This window comes from Erpetoichthys calabaricus, chromosome 8, assembly GCF_900747795.2.
Source record: "Erpetoichthys calabaricus chromosome 8, fErpCal1.3, whole genome shotgun sequence".
Taxonomy (NCBI): Eukaryota; Metazoa; Chordata; class Cladistia; order Polypteriformes; family Polypteridae; genus Erpetoichthys; species Erpetoichthys calabaricus.
This window is the reverse complement of record NC_041401.2, coordinates 143,246,761-143,261,406: the sequence shown is the minus strand read 5'-3', so window position 1 is coordinate 143,261,406 and position 14,646 is coordinate 143,246,761. Positions and strand designations below refer to the sequence as shown.

General features: G+C 35.7%; 1 protein-coding gene across 14 annotated transcripts in view; it reads right to left on the bottom strand.

The window, feature by feature from the left end:
* Positions 1-6,188: 6,188 nt before the first annotated feature.
* Positions 6,189-14,646, bottom strand: part of LOC114656134 (poly(rC)-binding protein 3) — a 366,542-nt gene continuing 358,084 nt past the window's right edge. For all 14 annotated transcript variants that reach the window (XM_051931200.1, XM_051931203.1, XM_051931199.1 and 11 more), the window contains 2 exons: positions 11,787-12,467; positions 6,189-11,659 (listed from right to left, as the gene is read on the bottom strand). In XM_051931200.1, coding sequence (XP_051787160.1) covers positions 12,431-12,467 — 37 coding nt within the window. In that variant the 3' untranslated portion in view covers positions 6,189-11,659; positions 11,787-12,430. The remainder of the gene's footprint in view (positions 11,660-11,786; positions 12,468-14,646) is intronic.

The following is a 14,646-nucleotide window of genomic DNA, read 5'->3' as shown; positions in this document are numbered from 1 at the left end:
ATCTGCTACAACCAATATGATCTAATGATAATGATATACAAGTGTTTGATATTGAAAAATCCCATATTTGAAGACATTGCAGACATTTGCTTTGAGATACTGCTTTGTAATTCAGTTGTTTATATATATTGCCACTTTTCAAAAGGGTACTGGTCAAAAACTCTACTAACTGATCTTTGGGTTGCAACCTCAGCTATCTCTATGAGCATGTGTGGAGGCAGTTATGTGGGGATGCCATGCAGACTGTCACACATGTGTGTGCAGGGCATAGCTGAAGGGCTCTAGTGACTGTAATTCTACTGTCACACCAGGGTTTGGTGCTATGTCCTAATGCCTTTCTCTTCCTCCCTCTTGCAGACTAGATGATTGACTGTTATATCTGATCTGACGTCACTTCCGGTATCAGTCCACCTGGACCCACCTCTTACTGCCAGATGGACTGAAAATGGACGCTCTCCCATATTTCTCAGTTCTGTCCTGAACACGTCTGAAAAGACCTCTCTGCAATTACTTCATGTTTTTTTCATTTTGCTTGCCATTCAATTTTACGGGGTTACCGGGCTAGTACCTCAACTCTTTATATTCACAGTATGTCTTGTATGATAAACGAAAAGTCAAAGATAACGAGCAGGCGGCAGATTCTGGTTTAAAGGAAGTTCAAATGTTGTATCCAAGAAATTATTCACAGCATGAACAGTGTCTGATAGTGGTCTACTGAAGTGCTTATTTGTACAGGGTGATGTGTTGTCAAGGTATTGTGTGATAGGAACACCAGCTTGATTTAAAAAAGAAATACTTCCTGAATATGATACTGTGAAATGATTAGATATTGGAAAAGTGTTAAGAGTGCATCTTCCATCTGGTCTAGATGGAATTTTGCAATGCGTTTTAAAAATCTTTAGCAACCTTTTAGCTGATGTCTTCAGTCTCATCTTTAATGTTTCTCTAAGAGAATTTATGGTCATCACCTCCCTCCAAAGAAAAATTATTATCCTTGTATTTAAGAAAACAAAAGTGGACTGTCTGAATGACTTTACACTGGTAGCACTTATATCAGTGATGATGAAGTGGTATGAGAGAATGGTGCAGGGATACATTAAACAGAATATTCCAGAAAGTGATGATTGCCTTCAGTTTACATATTGTCGCAATTGGTCCACAGTGGGTACCATATCCCTTCATATCATCCTGGCACATCTAAATAATAAAAACATTTACTGCAGGGTCATGTTTATAGATTACACTTCAGTATTTAACACTGTAGTAACAGAAAAACTGACCATTAAACTCCTAAATTCAGGATTTACCACCAATCTCTGCAACTGGATTACGGACTGCCTAACTAACAGACCTGAAACATCACATCCTCCACACTCACCCTCAACAAAGGCAATCCACAGGGTAGTGTGTGGAGTCCTATAGCTATATGTTTTAAAAATGTTGTTACTTGTAGCAAAGCTATTACATTCTGATTTTAATTTTTTTTTAGCATTTTATTGAATTTACTAAAATCAAGTAACATTCCATACAAATAAGTGAAATTTTACAAAACTAGGTTCGAATTATTTTTTTTGTACTGTTATAGGTAATTATTCTTCTTTGTACTATTCTTGCATATGTCTACTTATGATGACACTGGCTATCTATTGTGTCTCGGCTTATTTTCTTGTAATTCTGCAACAGTGGCTTATGTTTTGTACTTGACGCTTCAAATAAATCCTCCACTTGGATAATAATGTCTACCTAACATTTTGTGCTACTTATTTACCTCGGACTATGTGGCCAGGCATCACTCCAACTCCATCACTAAATTTGCTGATGACAACACCATTTGATAAGATTAAATTAGATATACTTTATTAATTCACAAGGGGAAATTCAAATGCATACCACAGCAAAAACATAAAATACAAAGATAGCAACTAAAGTACGATATAAGACAATAGATTAAAAAATACAATAAATATTATGCTAAAGGTAACTGTAGTATAGTGAAGTCTGCACTATCTTCCTATGGCTTCTGGCTGGGGTGAAGGAAGGGACATCTGCAGTTCTTATTGCATGGTGACAGAATGAGCATACAGCTGTAAATACTCCAAGAAATCAACCCCTGGAAGGTATGGGAGGAATTGTTCATGATGGTATCCAATTTTGCCACAATCCTCTTTTCCACAACATTCACCTCAGACTGGGGCGACAGTTCATCTTTCAGCAGGACAATGACCCTAAGCACACAGCCAAGATATCAAAGGAGTGGCTTCAGGACAGCTCTGTGAATGTCCTTGAGTGGCCCAGCCAGAGCCCAGACTTGAATCCGATTGAACATCTCTGGAGAGATCTTAAAATGGCTGTGCACCGACGCTTCCCATCCAACCTGATGGAGCTTGAAAGGTGCTGCAAAGAGGAATGGGCGAAACTGCCCAAGGATAGGTGTGCTAAGCTTGTGGCACCATATTCAAAAAGACTTGAGGCTGTAATTGCTGCCAAAGGTGCATCGACAAAATATTGAGCAAAGGCTGTGAATACTTACCGTATTTTTCGGACCATAAGACGCACCGGACCATAAGACGCACCAGTTTTTAGAGAAGGGAAATGAAGAAAAAAAAGATTCTGATGTCTTAAAACATTTTATGTGCATTAAAACCCAACATCACAGTCATAAACACATGTAATCAACCCTGTAAAGTGAACAGCAGCATTTAGAACCATTATTAACAAATACAGTCAGCAAAAGACAAAATTACTGTAAAACACAATAACGAGAGACTTCAGTAATAAAATAGAATAAAGTTGAACAGTTACGCTCTTTTAGGTTCTGCTTGTTTTATGAGAACCCCAAGAACTCCTCATCGCTAGAGTCAGAATCTAGGCGAGACACTCTTAATGCAGCTGACCTTCTCTACACCGTCCTGCTTCAGCTGTTTGGCTCGCCTGTTCAGCTACACGCGAGCCTGCTCTCCTGCCTGCCTGCCTGCCTGCTTGCTTGCTTGCTCGCTCTCACGCTCGCTCGCTCTCTCTCTCTCTCTCTCTCTCTCTCCTCTCACTTCTTCTCCCCCTTAACCGGCTCGCGCTTCTCTATATATGCGGGGAGGACATGGCAGCTGCAGCCCATCAGCCACAGGAACAATCATGGATGTGGGCAGTTTCCCACCTGTGCACTTAAGTGAGAAACGCAGACACCGCAGATTGCGGCTCGCAACTGCTACCACGCCCCCTCGCTAAGCTGAGAGCTATACCCACAGCCTGGCTCGTGGCTCGTTACGCAAGCCAATGCTCGCATTTAGATCAGAAATTTTCGCTCATACTTTCCTCGTATTTTGAATTTCTCGTATACAGAGGTGATCGTATCTCGAGGTTCCACTGTATTAGGGTTTCTATTTGTATGCATATTCTTGCGCTTTTACCTTCACTCAGTCATTTCACTTGTCATTTACCTCTATTCGTATTTCACTGGTGTGTGCAGTGGTGGCGCTCGACTCGCAACTCCTGTCCTGCCTCAGCTGGTTTCCCCCACTTCCGGGATTGGAACCAGCGTGAGGCGCACACGTGTTCTCACAGGAGGGAGGTCACATGTGCGCCTCACGCTGGTTCCGATCCCGGAAGCGGGCGGACACCAGCTGAGGCGAATGGGAATCGATGAATGATGATGCATGCAGACTGCAGGATCAAGGAAGGGACCGTCACCGTACACTACACTGTACCAGTTAGAGTCCAGTCCCCTGACTCCAGTGAGCAGTGCGGGTAGGGGCGGGAATGGAGCATTGCAGCCAGCAGGAATGATCATGGAAGCAGGTACGGTACTACTACTACCACGTCTGTACCAGGGCAGCAGCAGCGCCTGACTCCAGTGAGCGGTGCGGGTGGGGGCGGGAATGGAGCATTGCAGCCAGCAGGAATGATCATGGAAGCAGGTACGGTACTACTACTACCACAGGGCAGCAGCAGCGCCTGACTCCAGTGAGCGGGGCGGGCGGCCGCGGCGGGAATGGAGCACAGAGCCGGGCAAGTTGAAAATTTTTTTTTTACAGCACATGTTTAGGCTATATTCGGACCATAAGACGCAGGGACTTTTTCCCCCCAATTCTGGGGGGAAAAAAGTGCGTCTTATGGTCCGAAAAATACGGTATGTACATGTGATTTCTCAGTTTTTTTTATTTTTAATAAATTTGCAAAAACCTCAAGTAAACTTTTTTCACATTGTCATTATGGGGTGTTGTGTGTAGAATTCTGAGGAAAAAAATGAATTTAATCCATTTTGGAATAAGGCTGTAACATAACAAAATGTGGAAAAAGTGATGCGCTGTGAATACTTTCCGGATGTACTGTACAACAGAATACACAGAAGAGGACACAAGTAATCCTCCATACTATATAATAGTAAAATAAAAATATTACAAATACAGAATTTAACAGTAGATGATATCACATAATAGGATTTGAATTTCTTTAGAGTCCTGGAGAACTCAGCCATCAACCCACCTCCCCATATTGGCCATTCCACAGCTTAGACAGTGCTGGGCTAGCCAATCCAATGAAAGGACCCGTCTACCCAATGATTCCTGCAATCCTCCATCAGAGATGGCTTTACCTTAGGCAGGCAAAACAACGGCAGGTGGGCTGTGGCACCAAGTGCCACATTTGAGTACCGAGAAGAGAAACAGAATAGGTGAGGATTAGTAACAAATTACAACTATTATATTACTCATGTTTTAGTACTAATGACCAACAACAGAGATGCCGTATGCACAGTTAATCAGCAGCTCTAGTCAGGATATGCTAAACTGAAGTAGTGAGTCTTCAGCCAGGATTTGAATGCTGAGACTGAAGGGGAATCTCTTACAGTAGCAGGCAGACCATCCCACAGTTTAGGGGCCCTGTAACTAAAAGCTCGACCTCCCACTATTTTATTAATCCTTGGAATCATAAACTGACCAGCATCTTGAGATCTTAATGTGCGCTCTGGTTTGTAAGTCATGATAAGCTCAAATAAGTAATTTCTTACTTAAGTAATTGTCATTTAAGGCTTTATATGTTAAAAGGAGGATTTTGAAATCTGCCCTAAACTTAACCGGGAGCCAGTATAAGGATTTAAGAACTGGAGTTATGTGTTCTTATTTTCTTGTTTTTGTAATAATTCTTGCAGCAGCATTTTGGATTAACGGGAAGCTGTATGAAGAACAGTTTGTGCATCCAGTGAACACTGCATTGTAGTAGTCAATCCTACTAGAATTAAATGCATTAATTAATCCTGCTTATTTAAGAAAGTACCTTAATTTCCCAAATTTTTTAAGATGAAAGAAACATGATTTGGACAACTTTGTAATGTGCGCTTTAAATGGCAAAGCCAAATTTTATCTGAACAGAACAATATTAGATCAGTAAGAGAATGATATCATTGAACAAATACTTAACAAAATAAAAATAAAATAGTGGTGATTTAGGCGAGACTCTCCACTGCAAAAGTTACACCATTAACCAGGTTATAATTATGTTCCCTAATGCTTTTTTTTTTTTTTGTAAACATGCACATTCCCTTGCTCCAAAGCTTCACATCTACACCACTGCCTCAGTAATTCAATATGGAATGAAGGAAGGGTTGCATAAATTGCTTATTTTGAAGGCCTTCCACTTTAGATGGAAGGTGGTAATTAGTAGAGAGTAATAATGAACAAAAGGAAAGGAGAAAAAAAAGAATAGGAATTAAAGCTTCAAATGTAGAGGCTTTTGTACAGTCCATCTTGGGAGAGATTGGATACTGTTGTAGAGATAGAATAAGATGATAATGAACATTTGTCTTAATGTGTTATGTCCTCTCCCCTTAGTTGTCACTAAATTGGCAAGCCAGCAGCAGAGCTTGAACATATACATTCTGTGTCCCAGGCTATATTATAAGCAATACGACCACACTGCTTCTTCTTTGGAGCCATAAAAGCCTTTAAAATGTGTCCGTGGTCTACTCAACACATTAAGAATCAGAAGAAGTGCTGATATCAGTTTATATTCATTCACAAACATCAACAAATCTGTAAGCAGTTTATACAGGACTTCCTGTTAAAAACTGGGTAAAATTTAAAAATTATGCATACAGCATAGAATTAAAATGCATCATACGTACCCCATTAAATTATCAGGATCATGGTTTCATTAACAAAATGTTTGCAATACAAATAAAATGATGCAAGAACAAAGAATTACCATTGGGATAAAGAAAGTTAGTTTATTATTTTTTTTTTTTTTTACAAAACATTTGAGGTGTCAACTAATTTGAATCATTTAAATCTAATATCATTTGCAAGCAGCTTATTATTGAAATAAAAATAAAAACAAAATACTGTACTAGTTACATTTTCAGAATGCAGGGGATACATAATCACAAACATAGCAGGATCATTTTTTGCTGCTCTAGTACATGGTAAAAAGCTACAAAAATTGGAAAAAAAGGGTAAATCAGGTATAAACATGGTTTGATAAAGAGTCTCATGCATGATAATAGAATAATCTAACGTCTTCACGCTATGAAAAGTGTATATTAATATTTATTGTTAATTCAAACTGTTGAAGCCAGATAGATGAATACCTCTTGATGTGGCAAACCTAAGCTAATAATGGAAGTCAAATTAAAAAGCATATTGCTTTAAAAGGCAGAATGACACAAATAGGAATGAGCTCTTTTCAAGCCTGGATAGGATGTGAGGCTTAAGTCCATATCCAATTCTTGTGTTGAACACAATAAACATTGCAGTTTAAAGAGACTGTTCACCCTATTCAGACTTGATTGTTCCCAAACAGATTCCCTCCAACAAGCTGATTTAAATGCCGCAAAGATAAAAGCTAGCTTAAATGCGTGAGCTAAAAATGCATCTTGTTGTGCTTGTAAATCTACTTAATTTAAAGATAATAGATAGAAATTAAATAAACGGTGATGACAGCTTGAGAATACAATACCTATATGGATACACTTAAATACACACATATTTCCTATAATTAAATAAGGAAGCAAGTAAATAAATTACAGTTCACAAGAACCAAACATGGGAAACATTTTAAACAACCAATTTCCCATCAAGTAAACACACTCTACTTCCATTCTATGCCTGCCAGTATTTTTAAGCTGTGTCTATAATCTAAAATAGAAAAAGCTACAATTCTTTAGGTCTTTCATTGCAATTAAATTCATGTTTAAACAATAATGTAATTTTTATTTCATCTATATTTCTATATAAGTTCTTACCAAATTTTTGAAAGTAGAGAATGATGTTATTTTATTTAACACTTAAAATTTTCCTGAAATAATTCATAAATGATAGATTTAACACATACTCTCTCTGTTCTGATGACTACTCCTTTGGTTTAAATTTAATTGACTGGTCATGCACAAGAAAGCAAAATGACTTCTAGTATGATGTACTGCAAGTACGTACTGTGGTACCAAAGCTAGAGCAATGACAAAAAAAGTTGTAACCAGTAAATAAAGAATTGTGGACGATCCATAATATAACAGCAAACTATAACTGTTAAAATAATGCAGAGAACGTTTTTGAATAATATAAGCCAATGTGCTTATTGGCAATACTATATTCAATGAGATCCAAATGATTCAGTGGGCACTTTGACTAAAGATGTTCAAATTAGATCTGTCTGGTTAAAAATGGTACTTTGTCCATTTATGTAATATACAGTATGTTAAATTAGTAATTTTTTGTCTCAGACAGGCAAATTAGGCTTAGTCTATAATCAAACTTAGGTCAGTGTATACATGTATGGATCTGTGTTTTGACCTTTGTTAGGTAATGCCATGTTTATTATGAGTTTGTTTTTTGTCTTAGTTTTCTTCCATTTTATTTAATGTCATTAGTATTCGATTTTTGCTCATTGCTATTTGTAATTGTATATATTTCTTTGTTAAATTGTACTTGAAGTTTAGCTTATTACTTTGTATAAGTTAGTTACTTCATCATTAGGAAATTATTCTCTGTTTAATTTAAATTAGCTCTTAAATCTTTTAAAGCTTTAATTATTTGTTTTCTTTGACTTTGGAATATTTAATTTAATATTTTGAGAACACATATTTGGACTTTTGTAGACTTTAAAGATGCACTTATATATTGACAGAAAACATCAATGGTGACTGAATGTGTTAATGGCAAGGCTAGAATTCTCATATTTCAAATGAATGTTTTACTTTTATGTAAAAGAGAAGTCATATATGTTTATGTATATGTAATATAAATATAAATAATGCATCCAACTTTAAAAATTATGTAAGACATCAGTAGAATATACTGTAATTAGCATTACTTCAGCTCTGATTTTTGCATTAACCCAAGTGCATCAAGCATTCCATTACTGATCCCAACAATCCAAAGCTTTTAGAAATCTAAAATTGAGTTATTGGTTCATAAATTAATTTATAACTGATTTATGTAACTTTAACTTGAACAGTGTGTCAAGAACACTACTTTTGAGAAATGTGAAATATAATATATAGTCTAATCCAGCACAGAATGGACTATCATATAAAACTCATCCACATACACAATATTTTTTATTTGCAAACATTTTTACAGTTTACATGCACATTTTAAATATGAAAACAACTGTGTTATATTTATGCAAACTATTTCTGGAAAGATTGTATTTTTTGGTCAATTATCAAACTAAAATGACCATTCTGCAAAGTAAGGAATTTGACTAGTTGTTGCACGTTTATTCCCAATGCCTTTTAAGAATTAGTACTGTTGTTCTATTTGATTAAAAAAAGAGAGCATACTGTATATATCGTTAGAAGTTTACCATACAAAAATTACCATAATGACCACATACTTGGGATTATTCCATAATGTTCTGCAAACTACAGTGTTTTTCTAGGTATTACGCATGCAGTACTATTTTATTTTCCTGTATGTGTGAACCAAGTAGCCAGTGTAAAATTCTATACAAACACTGTGATACAAATATTATACCTTTGAATTCATCAATACTATTTCTCAACTCAAAGCAGGCACTTACTATGTAAATACATTATAGTTAGAGACACCTAATATAAAATGTTACTGCAAGTCATTTAACAGTGTTGTAAATGTGCTTGATGCTGGTTTTAAATACTACTTTAACTGAAATTTCTGTACATTATTCTAATTTACATTTGTTGCTTTATTTTAAATTCTGTTCGTCTTTTCTGATTGTTACAAGGAAGCTAATCTGCACTCCCATGCCAGCAATATCAAATACATGTTGCTTACCCTGTAGATTCCTTATTGCATACAGTCAAATAGAAAATGCTTATTTAGACCCATGGAAATTGAGCACATATATGAATCCTCCAGGTATGCAAGCCTTTTTTGCAAGCACATACTGCAGTTGTGTGTTTATCTACTGCTTTAATAGTCTTCAAAATATTTTTTTAGATTGAACATACAAAATATACTTTATAAAGTATAAACGTGTCAATATGAATGATGGTTTTATATATGCAGAATCAGTGGATTCCAAAAGTAGACTGACAGTAAAGTCAAAGTTGTCATCTTTTGCAAACACAAATCATTTTTATTTGAGGTGAACAAATGGAATGAGGCAAAAGAACAGATTGGCTGCCAGGTGTTTCTTGTTAAGTTGACTGTGAATGTGAAGCATACCTGAAACAACTAGAAAAGACAGGAGAACCATACAAGAAAGGAAGCACCACAGCACCGAAAGTTGTCAAAGAAGAATCAACTATTTGGAATATTTGAAAAAGAAAACACTAGTATACTTAACAATTGGTGTGATCAGGTCTGCCAATAGAAACAACCGTATTCATAAAGTATGCTCTGTGAAACAATTAACCTCCACAGAGAAGTGAAAGTATTGTAACCATGTTGTCATAAAAATTATAAAAAAAAAAAAAACAAATCACGAGTTACAAACCTTTCATAAGTGTACTTTAAAAAGAATTTGGAGAAGTATATGTTACAGTACAAATACAGCAATTACAGAGAACTTGAGGTGTGCAGTGGAGTGTGCTATGCAGATGAAACACAGACATATCTTTACCAAAGTGGTGGCAAGTTTAAAGTAAAGGCAAAGGAACTCATTCTGATCAGCTACTTACTACTTCATCTGGGAAACATGATGGTAGTAATGACAAGTCCAGAGTATTTAAGCCTGGCCCAATATTGGTGATTAACTGAGTAAAGGACAAAGGAATTGCCAATGACCCACAGCTACTGTACTACTTCATCTATGAAATATGCTGAAGGTAATGATGTGCTCTGGGTGTGTATCTCCATTTTTGTAGTAGAGATAGATAGATAGGATAGATACTATATGTAAGGAAATTAAAAGCAAGTACATGTGTTTCAAGAACTCAAATACATAAATTAGACTCTAGCACAAAGGGATTATAAACTCAAAAATCAATCAGCTTTACACTGTTTCATAATTAAAGTTCTAGTAATAAATTTTGAATAAGTAACCAATTTTAAAATATGGCATAAACAATGAGTTCTCCCTCATTGGTTTTTTGTCTCAAATTGCATGTAATTATATTCACTCACTGCAAAGCTTGCTAAAATTCTACTCTTTCATTTATTACTAAAATATATTTTTAAATTTTATCTTTTTATGTGTGGGTTAACAGTTAAGTCATTTGTAAGAATTAATAGGGATGGATATTTTAGTGAGTGGCATGGTTGATTTGTTCCAGGACTTGACCACTGCAGTAACAGCTTATCAGCATAAACGTCTATGTGTGAAGTGACAGCAAACTGTAACAATGACATTAATGCAGGCAAAATTACTGGAATAATTTTTATGTTTGAGGCTATTTTCAGACATACATTATTGTATTTTTTTTCATTACCCTTCTAATTCACTTTTAGTCATACTTTTCTAACTGATATTAGATAGCAAGATACCGCAAGAGAAAACAGCTGATATCAAAAGGATATACTATGCAAAGTGATTGTGGTAGGCATTTCTCCTTTTGCCTGGAGAGACAGAGATCAAAAAGTTATCTTTTTTTAAAAATGTTGGGCCTTTCTAGCATGGCTTGATGGGGTGGTATGTAAATTGCCTTTACATAAATATGTCACATTCTGTATATTTGAACATACATGCTTTAATGTTAAAACATTCATACCATCTTCTGATGTGAGGTCAGTGCAAGCAAAAGAACATTAACTTTGAAAACAAACTACTTCATCCTATATAAACTAATATTCTCAACTTCCATTTTTTTTAATATACCATTTTGTTTTGTTTCAAAGAAGTCAACTATGTCATTACTTCCAATGAATAATTGTTGATCATCATGATTAATGTCAGATTTTTTTCACTAAAGTATGAAACAAGGCTCCAATTATTATTAAGGTATGCACAATCCTAATATTTCTTAACAAGGAAAATGACTAAGAACTGCTAGTTTCTTCAGTCATATCTGGATCATTAGTGTCATTATTTTCATTAATGTTATTATAGTTCTAAAGATTAAAATGCCAAACTGACTTGAAAGAATACAATTTGATTACTTAATGTGACATTACTTTTATATCATGCTGCATAATGCTAAGCAAATAAAATGTGGGTAAACAGGCTATACTTGGTCTTCATGCTTTTAGTCACTAATTATGTGATCATCTGTAACACATTTATTGGTTAAATGTTTGAAATCACACCCTGCCTGGGGTTTGTTTCCTGCCTTGTGCCCTGTGTTGTCTGGGATTGGCTCCAGCAGACCCCCGTGACCCTGTAGTTAGGATATAGCGGGTTGGATAATGGACGGGTGGATGTTTGAAATCATAGAATACAGAAGCCTGCCCAATCACTGGACAACAGTGAAGTAATTAAATGAATTCACCAACACTGACTTTAAAAAAAAAAGAATGCAGAAATAAGCAAAAAAACAAAATGCATACAAACACACTCATTACACTTACTACACACATTCAATTTACAGTGTTTTGCATTTGTGAAAGATAATTATTGGTGGTAAGATATATTGATGAAGCAGATCATGATTAATGACATTTTACATTAGTCAGTTTCATTTTAGTTATTTAAATAACCATGGTGCAACACAGACTGCCTACAAATAGGCTACCAAGCACCTACAGAGCACAATGTACATAGAAAAAAAAATTAAAATAAATAATATGCATCAATAAAGCAAAATGATGTTAATGCAGAGCACCAAATATTGGTATATATGTACTAGAGTGTCAAAAAATGATGGAGTCCTAAAAAACATTGGACAAGCAGGTCTGGAGCATCTGTTAGCAACTCAGGAATGGAAGAAGGAACACTATATTGGAATCTTTAAATATGCATAGCTATGCATTTCCGTGGTATAAATATGGTATCACTCAAATGCAGGACAGCAGAATACAGAGAGAATAAGCTAGGTTCAATGCCATTGGCTCAGGAGAGTCAAGTGAAGGATGATGGGTAGAAATTAGAGTGTGCCCATTCCAGTGACCTCAGACGTCAGCCTAAACAATTAGGAAAGGGTGGGAGAAAGGGGGAAAAACAGAAGACAGGAAAGAAGAATTAAATAAAATTCAGTTTGACACTTTGGGATGACACAGTATGCTCTGTGCTTTACAATTACTGCAGTCTAAACATATATTGATACAAGTCTTTTGGAATATTTTTGGCCTGACAATTGTTTGAATTTCACTTCCTAGAGTCCAATGAAAATGGCTGCACTGTTATGTTGCAGTATTACAAAAGACACAGTTAATGGGTGAGTGTATAAAGATTCATAATATGAGCAATTTGCATTCATTATTGGGAGGTACGGTGGCATAAGAGTTCATGACACAGCCTCACAACTCCAGGGACTCAGGCTTAGATCCAGGCTCAGGTCTGTATCTGTGTTTTGTGTTTGCATGTTCTCCATGTGTTCAAGTACTTAAGTTTTCTCTCATATCCCAAAGATGTATAGGTTAGGATGATTATTGATTATAAATGGTCCAATAAAAAGTGAATGCATGTATGCACATGTGTTTGCCCTGTGGTCAACCAAATTCTGTCACAAGATAGTTTCTGCCTCACTGCAGTGAAAGTGTGGATTCAGAAAATGGATGGATGGATGGACAATTGTAATGATCCACTATCCACTTTCTCCACTGAAAAAGCTATAAGGAAATAATATGTAAATTGAGAATCTCTGCTTTGGATAAGAACCATCCCCATTATCAACTTTATTGTCTTACTTGATAAAAATTGTATACAAATTTTATGATTTAAAAGTAGAATATATTTTTTTTATGTGAAGGTTTACTGGTACACAATCATCCCTGGTTTTATGCTGTATACTTCATAGTGATAACTGCTTCTATAAATGGTCAAGAATATTAAAAAAAGTGAATACAATCAAACAACAAGTCACTGAGAAGCAACAACAGCTTTTATTGGAAGGAGTAACTTTTTTTTTATATATAAAAGGCATTAAATATGCTAATTTAAACAGTCACGTTTAATGTAGTGCCATCAACTCCCAGGAAGACATTGAAAGTTCTGAACAGAGTACAGTTTTAAAAATAACATTAGAAGAAGTATTGACACCAAACAAGAAGATATAAGCAAGCAATATTGACAGATACTACATTAAGCTTGAGAAAGATGCAGAGGCAAGAACCAAGAACAGTGTACAGTGTAAATAGTGAAAATGACACAGCAAAAGATGAAGTAGCAGTGATTTTAAATAAGAACACAGTAACACAAATGTGGAGGGGGTCATGTGTATAGCAAAAATTTAAAAGAGCAGACATAACACCAAAATGGTACAAGGCAAGAGAAGGAAGGCCATGTTCCATGAGTAAGAAGAAGACCCACACTAGGTGTCAAAGTACATTTCTGAACACAGATAAAGACAAACAGCGACTGCAGTAGTCCATGGGTGATATTGGTGCCCAGTAAATAATTTTTGAAGGGACACAAGGGAAGAAGAGAGATCCTGAGCAGATGGTAGTATAGGAATGCAATTCATCCAGGCCACTAGGAGGCAGCACATGATCCATGAATTGTAAAGATGGAACAATATTTTCCTTTTAAGAGGCACATGGTAGAGGGAATTGAAGAGGTTAGCTTTATGAGACACAGGACAAAGTGTGTATAACACAAAAGCGTGTAGTAGCATAGTTAGTAGGTTGCACTTTACATTTTGAATAATCCTTGGAGAATAGTGTAGGAATTTACTTTAGTGGACACTTATAATGTCAAAAAGGTTCCCATACACGTTATTAACTTTAAGTTTGTGCATTATGATGACATGCCTACTGCCTGAGCTGAAGGCATCCCAGTCAAGATATGTCCATTTGTGGACTTTTTGTAAGAGATTGCGTACAATGTGGTGCTAAACATTGTAAAGTACAATAAATTATTTAAAGATTTTTGTGTTTTCTGTCCATTTGTGTTTCTCCTTGTGCTATACGTTTTGTTTTACCAAATTTAGATTATTTCATTTCTATTATTTTTCATAACAAATAATCATTTACAGTGTTATGATTCTTGGGTTTTGATGCATGCTATGTTAATTTTTTCCTATATTTAGATTTTGAGCTCTTAACTAATTGTTAACGTTATGTTGTCAACATTTTTGTGGTGCCATTTCTGTTGTCACTTTCATGTATGGGTGTTGCAATATTGAGTATTTCTGTTGTTAAG